At 35.9% G+C, this 17,831-nt stretch overlaps 1 protein-coding gene across 14 annotated transcripts in view; it reads left to right on the forward strand.

Annotated features, from left to right (window-relative positions):
• Positions 1–17,831, forward strand: part of DZIP3 (DAZ interacting zinc finger protein 3) — a 92,579-nt gene that overhangs the window by 66,011 nt on the left and 8,737 nt on the right. For 13 of the 14 annotated variants that reach the window (XM_034657975.1, XM_034657998.1, XM_019807315.2 and 10 more), the window contains 5 exons: positions 6,883–6,951; positions 10,433–10,529; positions 11,869–11,972; positions 13,512–13,599; positions 15,304–15,405. In XM_034657975.1, coding sequence (XP_034513866.1) covers positions 6,883–6,951; positions 10,433–10,529; positions 11,869–11,972; positions 13,512–13,599; positions 15,304–15,405 — 460 coding nt within the window. The remainder of the gene's footprint in view (positions 1–6,882; positions 6,952–10,432; positions 10,530–11,868; positions 11,973–13,511; positions 13,600–15,303; positions 15,406–17,831) is intronic. The other variant, XM_034658043.1, reaches the window with a different exon arrangement.

Below are 17,831 nucleotides of genomic sequence, written 5' to 3' on the forward strand. Positions count from 1 at the left end.
CCAGTCATATCAGTTTAAATAATAACATGACTTGTAATACAGTATTTTAATAAATAGTAATGCTACAGGATACCAGTTGTCTATGAAGTCTGATTTGAAATCCATTAGTTCTTAGACTGCTAATAGGGAGAATAGACAAGTTCTAGGAAATATCTTAGAGTGAGGGGTCCACAATATTAATTATGAAATTGGAGAAATATTTGGCAGAGATTTAGGTCTTTAATTTTCTCCCACATATGATATCATCTAACCTTGAAGGAATATTTGGGAAGAACTGGATGCCTTAGTGCTGGCAACATAATCTCAGTTAAAAACACTTTGGCTTATCCCTGCTCGTCAGAGAGATCCTTTAAGTTCAAGGAGGTGAGGCCCTAAGATGGCTCTGGCAAATCTAAGCTGGCTACAGTCACTTAAGAATCCTCACTTTGGGGTTCAAAACTTTGTCTTTTAGCTTGGAAGGCAATCACCAATCCAGATACAGATTATATAATATCAGAGATCAGAAAAGTAATGCCATCCATGCATATGAGCTGCTGCCTCTCTCCTTTACCATCTGAGGATATCTTCCTCAACTCCGATAACTGACTCAGGCACCTTTTGTATGCTTGAGACTACAAACAGACCTTTTTAGGGGAGGCATATGTCTTCATGCAAGGAGCATTCACCAAACATTTATCAGGGGCCCATTATATGAGAAGAATTATGCAAAGTACACGTAGAAGATATCAAGACATGTCAGACATTGTGAGCTAATGGAGAGTACAGATTAATTTGTTTAAAATTACTTAAAACAGAGGGACTTCTATTTCTACCAAGAAATAGTAGTAGTATTCCTTGCAGGTCTTCCTACTTAAAACTAAGCACCCTGGATATAACACAACAAACAAGCAGAGGAAGACTCTAAAAGTTAGAAGAAAACAGACTGTCTAGAGACCTTGGTACTTGAGGAATGATATAGCAGCGACTTTTCCTTATTGCCTGCCATATATCCTAGAAAGGGTACTGCAGAAATCACCAACCTGGAATAGCCAAGAGATGGAGAGGGGGAAGACTTCGAGAAAAGCTTGTTTCCTCTAACCAAAGGATCAGGAAAAGGAAGATATAACAACAGAAAGCCTTTTTGGCAGTATCCGCCTACTCTAGTCAAGCACCAGTGGTCTCATACCACCCCTTGGAAGCAAGTAGTGTGTTCCAACAATGGCAAATAGCAGAAATCAGATTTCCTTGCTGGGGCAGTGTCAACAATACTGAGCATCCAGTTGGTCTCCATTCCCCACCAGGCAAAAGTAGGTAGTGTTCTAGTTCCTCTGCCAGGATAGTGTCAGTGTGATCAAGCTAAGCCTCTACCTCTGCCTAGCATCAATGAGACTTAGGGTAATCTGAGGTAGGACTGGTCAATATTAGGTTTCACCTCCACTCTCCTCATGGGGAGCTGAGTTTCCACCCCTGGGGCTAGTTGGTGCTCTGTTTTCTCCCCTCTCCCAACTGATGCCAGAGAGGCCCAACATGGATCTGCTCTCCACTCTGTAGCAACAGAGCAGTGTGAATCAGCCCTCTGCTTTCTCCTTCCCTGGTGTCAGTAGGGCCCAACAGGAAGCTGATCTTATACCCTACTCAGAGGCAAAAAGCAGAGTGAGTTGGTGTCCCACTTTCTTGGGAAATGTCAGTGGGACCAGGGAGGGACTGAATTTCTACACCACTCATCTGCATTGAGGCAGAGTGTCAGTGTCCAATTTTGGTGGGATGTTGTTAGCAGGGCCGAATGGGAAGCTAAACATACACACCCACTCAGCCTTCACACTACGCAGGGGGTCTTCCTGCTTAAAAAAAAAAAAAAAATTAAATCCAGAGTCTCATAATATCCAAAATACCTAAGTATACAAAGAACGAGGACAATCACAACATGAAAGAGAAAAGATAGTCAACAAAGGACAACTTTAAGATGATTCAGATTTGAGAATTGTCTGACAAAGATTTTAAAGCAACCATCATAGCAGTGCATCAGCAAGAAAATTGAATTATCTTTAAACAAATGAAAACCTAGAAAATCTTAGCAAAAAATGTTATAAAGGATGGAAATTGTAAAACTAAAAAATATAACTGAAAATCTTGCTGGATATAATCACTAATAAAGATGACAGAGGATTGAACCAGTTTACTTGAAGATAGATCAAAAGATATTACTTAATCTGAATAGCAGAGAGGAGATAGACTAGGGAAAAGATTAAAAAAAAAAAAAAGACAGAGTCTAAGTGACCTGTGGGACAATAATAAAAGAGTTTAAGTTCTTACTAGAATCTCAGGAGCAGAGAAGAAAGATGGGGGGCAGTATTAAAAGAAATGAGGTGAAATACATAAATTTACAAATTCAAGAAGCTGAGTGAATCCCAAATAGTATAAACCCAAAGAAGTCCATGCCAAGTCACATAACTAAACTGCAGAAAATTAAGACAAAAAATCTTGAACCAGAGAAAAAGAACACATGTGGGAACACTAATTCAAATGACATCGAATTTCTCATCTGAGACACTGGAGGCCAGAAGGAAGTGGCACATTATTTAAGTACTGGAAGAAAAAACCTAAAAGGAAACAACAGAAAACAAGAATCTTAAATCCTATATCCAGCAAAAATGTCCTTTAGGACGAAGGGGAATAAAGACAAGTCTCAGGAAAAGTAGAAGAATCTGTTGCCACCAAAGCTACCATTAAAGAATGGCAAAGGAAGGCCTGTAAACATAAAGGAAATGATAATAGAAGCTTGGAACTTCAGAAAGGAAAGAACATCAAAATGAGTAAAGGGGGGGTGGTAAATAATAAGAGTCCATCCTGTTTCTCATTAATTTCTTAAATCATACTTGATGCTTGAATCAAAAATTATAATACCATCTCTTATGGAGTTTAACGTGTAGAGGAAATACTTACAACAATTGTATTTTAAAACTGTAGGGGGTAAAGGGACCTATGTGAAAGTAGAGAAAATACAAATACCAGTAGACTATGTATGCATATTGTAACACCAAGTGCAACCACTAAGAAACTTACAGAGAGAGATGTACATTCACATGCACTATAAATAAGTCAAGATGGAATCCTAAAACATGTTCAAATAACCCCAAGAAGGTAAGAAAAGAAAAATAAGAAATAAAAAATAATGGCAGACTTAAGCCCTAACATCATTACCTTACATGTAAATGATTTAAATACATCAGTTAAAAGACACTAGCAGAGCAGATTTTAAAAACAAAACGAAACTGTAATCCAACAATATGTTGTTCACAAGAATCTTCAGTTTCATTAACATAGGTTGAAAATAAAAGGATGGTAAGATGTATACAATGTAAACATTAATCAAAAAAGCAGGAATGGCTGTATTAATATCAGATAAAATGGACTTCAGAGCAAAAAACTACTGGAGACGAAGAGGGACGTTACACAATGATGAAGGGATCAATCCACCAGGAAGACATAACAACCTAAAGTTGTATGTACCCAACAACAGAGCCTCAAAATATGTGAAGCAAAACTTGATAGAACTGTAAGGAGAAATAGAAAAACCTGCAGTTATAGTTGGTGATTTCAGCACCCTATTCTCAGTAATTTATAGAACTCCTAGATAGAAAATTAGCAAAGATATAGAATTTCTACAACCCCATCAACCAACAGGATTTAATCCATATTTATAAGCCACATCACCAGACAACAGCAGAATACATATGCTTTCAAGTGACCATAGGAAATATACCATGATAGAACATATCCTGGCCCATGAAACAAACCAAATTTAAAAGCATTGAAATCATGCAAAGTATATACTCAGATCAAAATGGAATCAAACTAGAAGTCAATACCAGAAAGAAAACAGGAAAATCTCCGAACACTTGGAAACTACACAGCACACTTCTAATTAATCCGTGGGTCAAAAAGAGAGTTGAAGGGAAATAAAAATACGTTGAACTGAATTAACATTAAAATACAATATATCAAAATTTGTGGGACACAGCTAAAGTAGTTCTTGGAAGATTTATAGCACTAACTATACACATTTGATAAGAGTTGAAAAGTCTCAATCTAATCTAAGCTCCCACCTCAAGAATCCAGAGAAAGGAAAGGCAAAATAACCTAAAACAAGCAGTCGGAATTAATAAAGATTAGAAGTAATGAAATTGCAAACAGAAAAAACAATAAAGAAAATCCATGAAACAAAGAGGTGTTTCTTTGAAAATAACATTAAAATTGACAGACCTCTACCAAAACAAACAAACAAAAAAGGAGATACATACACCACCATCAGGAATGAAAGAGTGATGACACTGCAGACCTTGCAGACGAGAGTTATGCTGAGTGAAAAAAGTCAATCCCCAAAGCTTATATACCGTATGATTTCATTCCTATAACATTCTTGACAGAATCATAAAAATGGAAAACAGATTAGTGATCCAAGGTTAGGAGGAGGGAATGGGAATGGGAGCAAAATGAGGTATTGTGATAAAACTGTTCAGTGTCTTGACTGGATCATTATCAACATTTTGGTTACTATACTATAGTTCTGTAAGACATTAACATTGAGGGAACATAAGTAAAGGGCACATGGGATCTCTGTATTATTTCTTACACCTGCATATGAATCTATGGTTATCTCATAAGTTTAATGTTTTTTTTAAAGTACAGCTAGCCCTTCAACATAGGTTTGAACTATGTGGGTCTGCTTATATGCAGATTTTCTGGATAAAGTACAATACTATAAATGTATTTTTCTCTTTATGATCTTCTTAGTAATATTTTCTTTCACTTCATTGTAAGAAAGCAGTACATAACACATATAATATACAAAACATGTATTGACTATGTTACCAGTAAGACTTCTGGTCAACAGTAAGCTATTAGTTAAGCTTTTTGGGAAGTCAAAAGTTATATACTATTTTCAATTGCATTTGCTGGAGGTAGGCATCAGTGTCCCTAACCCCTGTGTTCTTCAAGACCAACTGTACATATAAATAACTGTCAAATGGCACCATACTTAATAGGGATTTTGTAGGGTAAAAAGAGTACTTGTGATTGTTATGGTAAGGAAGAACTTCATTGAAGACAGTATTTACGCTCAACTATGTAGAATGAGATTGGAGAACAGGGCATCTAGGCTGAGACGAAACCTGAGTGAGTATGGAATGTGTTATAATTTGGCTTTTAAGCCTTTGTTCAATTCACTTGAACATGTCTCAAGAGTATATGATAAAAATGTAAATATTTTTAAATTGTAAAATGTTGATTTCTTTTACTTTAGAATATGGTATTTATTAGGAAGCAAAAAAATCTTTTTTTCTTTGGCCTAATTCAATGTCAGTCCTATAGTAAATGTTTGGTAAATGTTTGCTGATGATAATTGAAGAATTAACAAAGAAGATTTATATAATAGCAACATATTTTGAACAAATTACAATAAGCACTTAATAAATGTAATTACTGTCAATAAAATCTATATAATAAATTTGATAGCCAGTCAGAATAAGGTTAAGAACTGTAGATCTTTCAGAAAAGAATGTCTAATCCTACCCTCATGTTATTCAAGAGAAAAACAGGACTAAGAAGTTTTGACTGTTTGAACATATATAGCTGTTTCCCATCCAAGCTGGATGATGCCTACCTTATTCTCTGTTATTTAAGAATCCAGGTCTTCAGAATTCCCCACCCCCGCTGTCAGCTCTTTATTGCCCACTCTAAACTACAGCTAGATAAAATATTAAAGTAATGGAAGCATTCAAAGGAAAGGAAGATGTCAACTTAAAAAATCTAACTACCTCCTTTTCAAATCTCTGTACATACTCCTGCATAAATAGTAACAAAGCCCATCTTTCTCCTTTACTTGAGAACATGATCTCTTTTGTGTAGAAACAGATCTGGTTTCTTTTCATTGCATATTCAGTTCAATAGGTTGTAAGTCTTTCTTGCTTCTAAGAAGCTTGGAGTAAAGGTGAGTGGGTAATCTCTGAAATCTAATAGTAAGCAATCTAGCCAACATTTAGAGTCATTGTTTTAAGGCTATCATTCCAATAATTTATATTAACCCAAATTCCTGTGTATCCCAAATGTCTGAACACATCAGAACTTAAAGAGAAATGTGCTTTTTCTGTAAACTTCTTCATTTTATAGCAAATTAATGGGTCAGTGTAAAAGCTTACTTGTGAGGAGATATATAGCAGCACAAGGAAGGAACATCCGAAATGGTTTGTGAACATATATCAACCAAAAAGTATTACTTTTCACTTCTCTCGGTAGCTTTTTGCATATTTTTAAACCAATCACTGGTTATGTTTTCTGATTTATATAAAATTTTTACCCAGTCGTCCCATGATTAGGTCATGTCAGTGACTCCCCAGTTATAATTTATTATTTTAATTAAAATTCTTATTTGCACACAGACTAATTACTTCTATATTTAATATCTGATTTCTTTCAGACCTTAACCTTTTAATAGTTTATATGACTTGATACAATAGCTTTGTAAGAAAAGTTAAAGTTCTCATCCTACTAAGGTCTAGGAAATCAGAACATATTGTCTGTTGTTTTCTAGTGTGTAAACTGAAGTACAAAGAGCTAAAGACATTTTTCTGAGTCTTTGCACTGGGGATACAAGTTCTCTTTGGCTTTTAATTGATGGGGTTAGAACTTAGTACTTACCTTCTTTGGGAAGTCAGTAAATCAGACATGGGGAGGAAAAAAAGGTAAATTCCAAAAGGACTAGGTATAGGAGACTAATTATTTTCAGGCTCAATATTCATGGCCCAAAATGGTCATACTTAGACCCTCCTCAGCTACAAGTAGAGCTGTTCTGACTGTATTGATGACAAATAATTTCTAATATTTATCACTTTCATCTTTTATTAGATTACAGCGTCAGAGCCATGCTAAAGATAATGAAATCAAGAATCTTAAAGAGCAACTTTCCATGAAAAGGTACAAACTTAGCTGTTGCTTTGGTTGTGTGTACATCTCTGAAACTCTAGATATTCCATTCAGCATGTTCTGGCCAGGGTAGCCATATAATTTATTATCCAAACTGGGGTACTTTTGACCATAAAATGGAGCATTATTGATAATTAGACTGGGACAACAGTTACAAACTGGAAGTGTCCTAGGAAAATTGGGGGATATGTTCATCTTAGCTCTAGCCCTAGAAAACTGCTGAGAGAGATTAGATCAGCAAAGTTATGGTCCCACAACAAGCTAGGCAGGGACTAGAGCTCATGTGTTCTTATCTCTGCCCTAATCAATACTGCTAAGTATGACTGATTTATGAAACCGGCTGAGTTTTATTCTGATTCACATATTTTTGCCTGTAGGTAATTTTTTAATAAAACTTTTTTGAGATCTAATTCATATAGGATGAAACTCAGTGTGTTAATTATACAATTCATTTGCTTTTAGGACATTCACAGAGGTATACAACCATCACCTCTATCCGATTCCAGAACATTTTTATCACCCTAAAGAAATCCTGGATCCATTAAAAGGCATTCCTCATTCTCCCCTCCCCTAGCTTCTGGCAATCATTAATTTTTTATTTGTTCCTGTGGATTTGCTTATTCCAGACATTTCATTTAAGTGTAATCATATAAGTGCCCTCTTGTGATTAACTTCTTACAGTTACTATATTGTATATCCATATTGTAGCATGTCTCACTATGCATTCCTTTTTATAGGTAAATAATATTCCATTGTATAAATATACCACAGTTTATCTTCTCATTGGTTGGTGGACATTTCATTTGTTTCCATTTTTTCACTATTATGAATAATGCTATTATGAACATTTGTAAGCATATTTTTGTATGAACATAAGGTTTTCAGTTCTCTTGGGTATATACCTAAGAGTGGAATTGCTGAGACATGCAGTAAACTCTGTTTAACTTTTTGAGGAACTACCAAACTTTTCCAAGTGACTGCACATTTTAAAATCCCACCAGGAATGCATGTGGGTTCTGATTTCTCCACATCCTCACAAATACTTGTTGGATTACCTGTCTTTATTTTACCCATTGTAGTGGATGTGAAGTAGTAGATTGTTGTGGTTTTGATTTGCATTTTTCTAATGATTTATTACGTTGAACATCTTTTTTTTTTTTTAAATTATATGTTAGTCACCATACAGTACATCATTAGTTTTTGGTGTAGTGTTCCATGATTGATTGTTTACGTATAACACCCAGTGCTCCATGCAATACGTGCCCTCCTTAATACCCTTCACCGGGCTAGCCCATCCCCCCTCCAAACCCTCACTTTGTTTCCCGGAATCCATAGTCTCTCATGGTTCATCTCCCCCACTGTTCTCCCCCACCCCTTCATTTTCCCCTTCCTTCTCCTAACGATCTCCCTGCTATTCCTCATGTTCCACAAATAAGTGAAACCATATGATAATTGCCTTTCTCTGCTTGACTTCCTTCACTTAGCATAATCTCCTCCAGTTCCATCCATGTTGGTGCAAATGTTGGGTACTCATTCTTTCTGATGGCTGAGTAATATTCCATTGTATATATGGACCACATCTTCTTTATCCACTTGTCTGTTGAAGGGCATCTTGGCTCCTTCCACAGTTTGGCTATTGTGGACACTGCTGCTATGAACATTAGGGTGCATATGGCCCTTCTTTTCACTACATCTGTATCTTTGGGGTAAATACCCAGTAGTGCAATTGCTGGGTCATAGCGTAGCTCTATTTTTAATTTTTTAAGGGACCTCCACACTGTTTTCCAAAGTGGCTGTACCAAATTGCATTCCCACCAACAGTGTAAGAGGGTTCCCTTTTCTCCACATCCTCTCCAACATTTGTTGTTTCTTGCCTTGTCAGTTTTTTCCATTCTAACTGGTGTTAGGTGATACCTCAACGTGGTTTTGATTTGAATTTCCCTGATGCCTAATGATGTTGAACATTTTTGCATGTGTCTGTTAGCCATTCGTATGTCCTAATTGGAAAGTGTCTGTTCATATCTTCTGCCCATTTTTTTATTTGATTATTTGCTTCTTGAGTGTTGAGTTTGAGAAGTTCTTTATAGATCTTGGATACCAGCCTTTTATCTGTAGTGTCATTTGCAAATATCTTCTCCCATTCCGTGGGCTGCCTCTTTGTTTTATTGACCGTTGAACATCTTTTTGAGTGCTTACTCGCTATTTGTATATCTCCTTGGAGAAATGTCTATTTAAATCCTTGGCCATTTTTTAAATTGGGTTGTCTTTTGTTGAGTCTTCAGAGTTCTGTGCATGTTCTGGATACTAGTCCTTTATCAGATACATGATTTCCAAATATTATCTCCCATTCTGTGGGTTGTCTTTTTACTTTCTTGATGATGTCCTTTAAAGCACAGAAGTTTTTCATTTTCATGGAGTCTAATTTATTTTTTCTCTTGTTCTTGTAAGCAATTTTGCACAATATTCAATGGCATAATAATTCCTCTTGGTTGAATATATGTCCTTGAATATTTTTTCCCTCAAAACACTCTGGCCATAGTGGTATTAACAATATATTGTTTTATCAAGCTTCTCATCAATGTTTGTCAAGTATGCAAGCATCCAAGTGTTTCTAATAAAACATTGAGGATAGCTTTTGTAAAAGTCCCTATTATAATACTATATTTCTAATCAGTTGTTTCCTTTAAAGACATAATTTGGTTTGTATTCCCTAAAGTTTGGGCCTCAGGTGTAGGAAGCTGAAATGGGATAGAAAAAAGAGAAACCTTATAGGTAGCCTTTCTCTATAATGTCCTTCATAAATAATGTCCTTATCATCTCCCTCTCTCCTTTTCAAGCTGTAGGATTTGTTTTCATTCTAAGGTGTTGAATGTGAGCTGAGATACTGAGATAACCAGTGCAGTATTTTAATGCAGTGCTTTAGCTTTAATGCAGCGAGGGCAGGGATGATAAAAACCTTTGTAGTTGCTATTTTGGGGATACCGAAAGGCTTGTAGGAACTTTGTGTGAAATCTAATGATAATAGCTAACATTTATTTAATAATATGTACTAAACACAAAATGCTTTTATGTGTATTAGCTGAATGTGTTTTTGCAACAGCTCTTTGAGGTCAGTAATACAGTGTTCTCCATTTTCACGTGTAAAGAAACTGAGGTATAGAGAAGTTAAGGAACTTGCCCAAGGTTTCACATCTATTAAGTTTCAGAACTCAGATTCATCCTCAGACAGCTTTATTTTAGAGCCAGGTTTTAAATCCTAGCCCTTAGGTTGACAACTTTAAAACTTCTATACTCTTGGTAGTAGAGGATAACAGTAGGGTTAAGTAATGTCTTCTCTTGCTTTTATATTCTGTAAACTTTTACAAGAAAATATTTCTTACTGAACAGCGTGAATCTTTCTCCCTCCTGAATAAGGTGGAAAAGTCTGTCCTTGCTGCAATGTTGTTGACTCTTTAATGATCGTATATTTCAGATCTCAGTGGGAAATGGAGAAGCATAATCTGGAAAGCACAATTAAAACATACTTAAACAAACTGAATGCAGAAACTAGCAGAGCTTTAACAGCTGAGGTAAAAAAAAAAAAAGAGAGAGAAATGGGGTTGGGGAGGGAAGTTTTGCTCGTGTACTAGTATACTAAAGAATTGAAAAAAGACTGTTCTAAATGAACAGAAATAAGTCATCTTAGGACCAGCCAGAAGAACATAGCTTCAGTTCTTGTGCTTTTTTTGACTCATTGGAATTTTGTATATGATTACTTCAATGTTGATGATCTTTTGTTGTTTTTCCCCAAATGACTTCAGGAAATTGGTCTGCTTCAGTACGTATAGCAAATACATACATTTGGGAAATTCTCGTGAAGCCAGGTCACCAAGCCAAATTTCTAAGAATAACATTTTTCTGCTGCTGGAGATAACATCTCCTTTCTTACTTACTTTCTACATAGATTTTCCCAAAACACGTACACATCAGACAAATTTCAAAAACAGCTTATCTTCTAGACCCCACAGAATGTCACCTAGTTTCTTCTAAGTTAATTTAGAACACCACAGCAAGGGTCTCTTCCAAAAGATATATGATTATCTGTATGTATGTAATTTTTACTTACAGATAACCAAACTTGATATACAATAAGATTCAAATTTTTAGAGAGCTCACAAACATTGAAAGGATTATAAACCTTTCCACATCGGTCATGGGTAACCCTCAGATTAAGAGCTCAAGTTTGTATATTTTGTGTCTCACTGCTTTTAGTCAGAATGTTTCTTTCTACTTCCACTATTAATTTTAGAAACACTTAATGCTGTCCAAGAATATAATCTGTTTTCAGCGAATATTGAATGATTAGTGAGAAAAAACAGAGGCCAGGTGAACATGCAACAGTAATGGTGCAGAAGGAATTCCTGCTGTGGAGAGACAGACTTGATGACCTCCCAAGGCCCATTTGGACTGCATGGTCCTCCTGTGTGGTCTGATTATTTTCTTATCCCTTCATCAATTAAAAAAAGAAGAAGCAAATAGCAGGACTTCTGGGTGTGTTCTTAAACTTTGCTAAATATTAGAGATACTTGAGAACTTTTAAAAATCCCACTACTCAGGCAGCACTTATCAATTAAATTAGAATCTCTGGACCAACGTATCATTTTTTTAGAGTCTGAGATGATACCAGGGTATTTTCAAGTTTGAAAACTAATGTTCTGGAATGTTTACTAACCCAGTAACCATTGAGTAAAAAAGTTAGAATTATAGAATTAATCAGAGTTTTTATCATGTATTGTGGATGGTCAAGAAGCTCAGGTGCTGGAAGAGATGGAAAAATAGCTTCAACTTTACTTGAAATGATTGAGAAAAGAATGTATTCATTTAAAAGGGCACCTTCAATTTCTTTGTCTTTCTCTCAAAAATCTGTAGGTGTATTTCTTACAGTGCCGTAGAGATTTTGGTTTGCTTCATCTAGAGCAGACTGAAAAGGAATGCCTCAGTCAGCTTGCCAGGGTGACTCACATGGCAGCAAGGTAACATTTCCCTCTTCCTTAATGCGTCTTCATCTCAGAGATACAAGTGGCTTTAAGGCTGAATAGAATCTGTGCTTTACATGTATGACGTCAGAGTCTTTGAAGGGAACATGCCCTTATTTTTTTTAAACCTCAGAAGTCATTTAGTCACTTTGCTGCTTTTACTTGGTTGCTTCTGCTGAAGCACTGAGGTCTACTGAGTACAGTAATAGCTGCGGACAGATTTTTCCCTTTCTCGGTAGTGAAGTAGACAAAAAAATCTCAGAAACATGCATGAAGCCCAGATATTTACAAAACAGGGTGGATTCTAAGTGGAAAACCTTTTTCTAATTAATTTTTCTTCTAATGCTTGATTTTAAATACCTTTGGAGTACATTGAGGGAAAAAATCAGTATTAACATCTAAAATCATATGTTAAAGGCAATTTTTTCCTGTTATAATAAATGAATGCTTTTCAAAATTCAGGCAGGTTGCATGAGATTATCCTTAAATTTATAATATACCTTCATACTGAATTAATTAAATTAGAATTTCTGGGACCAAGGCATCATTATTTTTTAATGATTATCATTTTAATGATCATCATTATTCTTCAATTCTAAAGAATCAGAATCTCTGATGTTTAGCAAGATTCCCAGGATATACTGATGTGCATTCAGGTCCGGGAAGCACTGTTGTAAGTGATCAGTCTATCTTTGCTTGCTAGAGGGAGAAGGGGCACTCTATAAACTAAAATATTATCAAGCCTCTTTGTATAAGATGATCTCATCCATAACGTCTTCTGCTCTCTTAAAGCTGGTGTGCTGGGTGATACTGGGGTGGGGATGTTATAACAGAGCCTTTTGAAGGGCCTGATGAAATCTCTCTTCTAGAGATGGCAGACCTTAAACACCTCAAAGCTGTTCCTACTTAAGTCATTTGGTGGGCATGTTTGGCAGAGCTGCTGTGTTTGTGCAATTTAGGCACTGCATAGAGGCAACAATCTAATTGATCCTCGCAGAAGAGGTACTTCTTTCTGATTTGCCTTCCCATAAGGAGTATCTTTTTCTAATTTGCAGAAGAGCTAATAGGCCAACCATAGCCCTGTGATTTCAGGGTTATGGTGAAGATAGTCCAAAACCTGCTTCCAAGAGGAGTCAGCGTCTTTGAGAACACTCTTACATTGGATGGCTAGGGCAGTTTCTCTGTTTGGCCTTCTCTGCCTCCTTACTTCATTGGAGGGATTCCTGTGTAAAGGTTTTATATGTCCTAAAAAATATATATTGCCAAGATAGAAGAACACTTGATGTTCTGGAAGCAGAAGTTATATTTGCTCTTGAAAAAAGAAATCGTATATGTTTCCAGTCTTTGTTTAATTTTAATAACAAACCCTTCCATACAACTTTGTGCCCATTTGAGGTAATTGTTGGTGATGGAGGTAATTTTGTTGTTATTTTATGTTATTTACATATATGCTAAAGAATATAATGGAAATTTTTGGAGACCTATGTGGTATGTAAAAAGAAAGAACTTTCTCTTGTGTCTCCTTTCCTACACCAGCAATCTGGAATCACTTCAATTAAAGGCTGCAGTAGAGAGTTGGAATGCCATCGTAACAGATGTTAGAAACAAGATTGCATTCCTCAGGGTAAGTGGTGAGGTATCTCTAGAGTAAATTGAGTGAATGTTGTAGGGGTATATACCAAAAGAAAACATCTAACATTAAAAACAATGACTGGAGAAATTTAAGGAAGAACATGTTTATTTCAGCTACTAATATTTATGCCTTTTTAAGGTTTGAGATTGATTACCTGCATGTAGTTAGTTGTAGACAAAATCTTGGACTTTTGCTTGTGGTCTTTTCAGGTCTTTCAGATCCTTCATACAGTAAATGATAAACTCAAAAATTGTGCTTCACACCTAATTTTCCTAGAATTCCAAAGCTGATGCTACTTCAGTCAAAAATGTTGTAACTTGGTCTGAATAATTATGTATTTATAAAATTAAAAGGAAGATCAAGCAGAACTGTATTAGTTTTCAATCTTAAATTTTTATGTAATTATTTCATAATACAAAATAATAAATTATTCATTATTGGTTTAATAGAATTAGGACTATGGTTAAGGTAATCTAAAGAGGTAACTCACTGAATATTTATTAATTTCTTCATTTGGCTTTAGGATATTTTTGTATTTATATCTTAAATATATAGGGGCACCTGGATGGCACAGCCAGTTAAGTGTCTGCCTTCAGCTCAGATCATGATCCCAGGGCCCTGAGATCGAACCACACATCAGGCTCCCTGCTCAGCTGGGAGCCTGCTTTTCCCTCTCCCTCTGCCTCTTCCCCCTGCTCATGTGTGCTCACTCTCTCTCTCTCACTCTCTCTCTCCCCCTCTCAAATCTCAAATAAATAATAAAATCTTTCCCAAAAAAAGTAAATATATAATGTTCATTGTTTTGTGATTTCACAACACTGCTAGCAAAATAATGACATTTAATTGTGACTGCTGCCTCAAAGTGTTACCTTCTTGTCTAGCTTTTCCACTGGTGGTCTTGACTGTTTCTCTCCCAGACTCTTTCTTATTCAGTCTTTAGTGATGGTTAGCATTCGTATTGGGTTTATTCATAGTTCTGGCTTGCCCCTTGGTCTCCATCCTTGTTTTCTTTCAAGCACACGTCTTCTGTGTGAAGTTTTTAAATGTTTTGTTTCTTAAGCATTTCTTTTTCAGTCTCTGGGTTGTTTACAAAACAATACTGTGAAGTAAAATGGGGACAGTGTCAAAAAATGTTGAAAGCATGTTGTTAAGCTTCAGTGACTGGAATCATACTTTTGGCAAAATCCAAGAGAATAAAACAAAGGTATATGTGGTACTGGAGAAAGCGAGAGGTATAACTTTGAAATAAACAAAACGTGGATATTTAGTGAATATTCCCTAAAATTTCCCCTCCAGTGAATATTAGCAAGTAGCTCAACTCTTTGTTACAAATACTTTTTTCAGCCCATATATTACTTATAGCTTCTTGAATCTTTAGACGCTATTCACTTTATGTGATTGGTTCCCATTTTGGGGATGAGAATTATGGAAATACTGAGGAATTATCACAGGGTCTGTGAATTATGTCTCTTTGTATCTTGCCAGCCAACAGATACTTCTAAAGATACAACTATTTGAGGATAGTGTGTTATAGAATTATTTTTATGTTAAAAACTGTTTTTATGTTATTCCTGACATAATAGGTTGAGAATAACTATTGTGTGTTTTATTATTCAAAACTACACCAAGCGTTCCCATATGCTATTTCTTTGAAGTTGATTTTGCTCTAAAATATTGTTTCTCCTCTTCTACTAGACACAGTACAATGAACAAATTAACAAGGTGAAGCAAGGGTTTGCCTTGAGTACCCTGCCTCCAATCCAACTTCCTCCACCACCACCTAGTCCTGAGATACTGGTAAGAAATACGACATTTTGAACAATTGCCATCTTTATGTTGATGAAATGGTAAGGGCTATAAAACAGTGAGTACTCAGTATGTTTAATGTGTGTTCAAAATAGAATAGGCACGTGTTGTGCGTATTGTTTGTAATAACCTACGTTGTCTCCAGATGCTGTAACTAGTTGGCTGACTTAGCTGAGGCCAGTGCATAGGTGTATCACTGGATTTTAGTGGTGCATTTGGTATGTAAAGAGGTAATGTATTCTCATTCCATCCTGTCAGTCTCATCTGCAGAGCTGGAGAAAACTAACGAATGTGCAGAATTCCCAATGCGCTCAGGTTACCCCAGTGACTAAAACATCTCGGCATAGAACCCTAGCTGGCTAGACTTCACCCCTCCACTTCTACTTTTGACAGTCTTTTCCGTAACTTTTAACAGCTCCCGTTGATGCCCCTTCCCTGCTTATTGCTGGGAATCAGTGAGTCTCAACCAAATATCTCTCTGTTACACTATTTATGTTACCCTTTTGGGAAACCTAGTACCTTAACCCAATAAATTCAGACAGCTTTCCAAAAGAACTTTTAGGACAGAACCATTAGGTGATAATTTTTATTATCAGAACAGATCTGGGAATAAGAAAAGGAGAAAGGTGTGAGATAATTAGCGGCAAATCACTTTTCACCATCAGCACTTCTTGTAGAACTTTGAAAATGTTATTTCTGTAAATAGTTGAGCGTATCAGAGAACTTAAAAATTACGTGAATTGGGTGGAGTTACGCTGTGTTTCAAAAGTAGAATCCAAAACTAGAAGCATTATATGATATACACCATGGTCTTTAGAATGCAGTATTGCCTATTATATTTTTGGTCAGTTTTTATAGGAGCACTACATTATGGACATTATTAAGTTTGGAACTTTATCATACCCAACTACCCTGATAAGGAATGTATTATGTAAATGATGGAGAAGTCCAAAGAGTCCCTGTAGTTATACAGGAAGTAACACATATTCTGGTATGATTTCTAGAAACCCTGTACCTTCAGCTCATGTTCAAACTACTGCCTGTAGGTTGTAATTAAACTCTCCCATGACTCTAAATATAAAATGGCTCTGGAGACTCAGAAGCCAGGTAGAGAGGTATTCTATGGAGTTTCTTGAAACCAGACCAGCACAAGTTCCCTGATAACAGTGATAACTCCACAGCGGATATATGTAGTTAAACCTTGACCTCTGGATCCTCATCACTTTGGAGGCTTTCTTATGTTTGATGAGGCTTACATAGGTTTAGTCAAGGGCACAGCCCACTGGCAGGCTCTGTGCATCCTTCTGCTAACATCTGAGAGGTACATGTGTATCTTTATGCTTGCTAACCGGAGTCACTGCTGTGCTTGATCAAAGCTGACGGTTGTGTGAAAGTGCGGGCATCAGTGACCATTGAACATTAACGAAATAGTTTGGGAGCCTAAATGCTAGAAATGTAACATGATATTCACCATAAATTGAGGTGGTTTTTACAGTGGAAGCAAACTAGAGATCAGGGTTTAAATCCTAACTCTGTGAATAACTGTGTTGGTCTTTGGAAAATCAGCTATTGTGGACTTCTGTTTTCCCATGTATAAACTAGGAAATTATACTAGATGATCTGGCTACTAAAGTCCATCTGTGGGTGTTATACTTAAGTGATGAATCACTAGATTCTACTCCCGGAGCTAATGTCACACTATGTTAACTAACCAGAATTTAAGTAAAAACTTGAACATACATACATAAAGAAAGAAAAGAAAGTCCATCTATCCTAGTATTCTAAGGAATAGTCACCAGGCTTTAAATGTATAATAGTCTAATCAGAAAGTCTGAAATAATGGGCACTCTTCCTAGTTTAACCCAGTATTTTTATGTGTTTTATTATATCTTGGTTTTTGTACCCTGGCTATCTAATCCTCAAAGAAATGCTAGGTAATAGTTGTCTGCAAAGAGAGCAGCAATAGTTGTCTGCTAAGAGAGACTCATACCTACCATCTATTCATTCTTTGAAAATTTTACATTCTGAAAATTGAAACATACATGAAAATAGAATAGTATAATAAGCCTCTGTGAACCAAGAGAGCGAGCGTCAATATTATCAACATTTTATTAAACTTGTTTCATGTCATCTGCTTTTTCCTTTTGGAATTTTTTAAAGTATATACCATATAATCTCATCCATGTATCCTTCAGTATATATTCCTTAAAGATGAGGACTCTTATTATTGGATATAGTTATTATACCAGTTTTTTACCTAAGGAAATTAAAAATTTTAATATCTAATATCCAGTTAAAATTTATATTTCCCACTTGTCTGAAAAAGGTCTTTATTACCCAGTTTGCAATATTTCCAATTTGGTTATAATTACTCTTTCAAAAACTTATTTTTAATAAAATCCACATAAGGTTTTTAC

Source organism: Ailuropoda melanoleuca, chromosome 1 (assembly GCF_002007445.2).
Source record: "Ailuropoda melanoleuca isolate Jingjing chromosome 1, ASM200744v2, whole genome shotgun sequence".
Taxonomy (NCBI): Eukaryota; Metazoa; Chordata; class Mammalia; order Carnivora; family Ursidae; genus Ailuropoda; species Ailuropoda melanoleuca.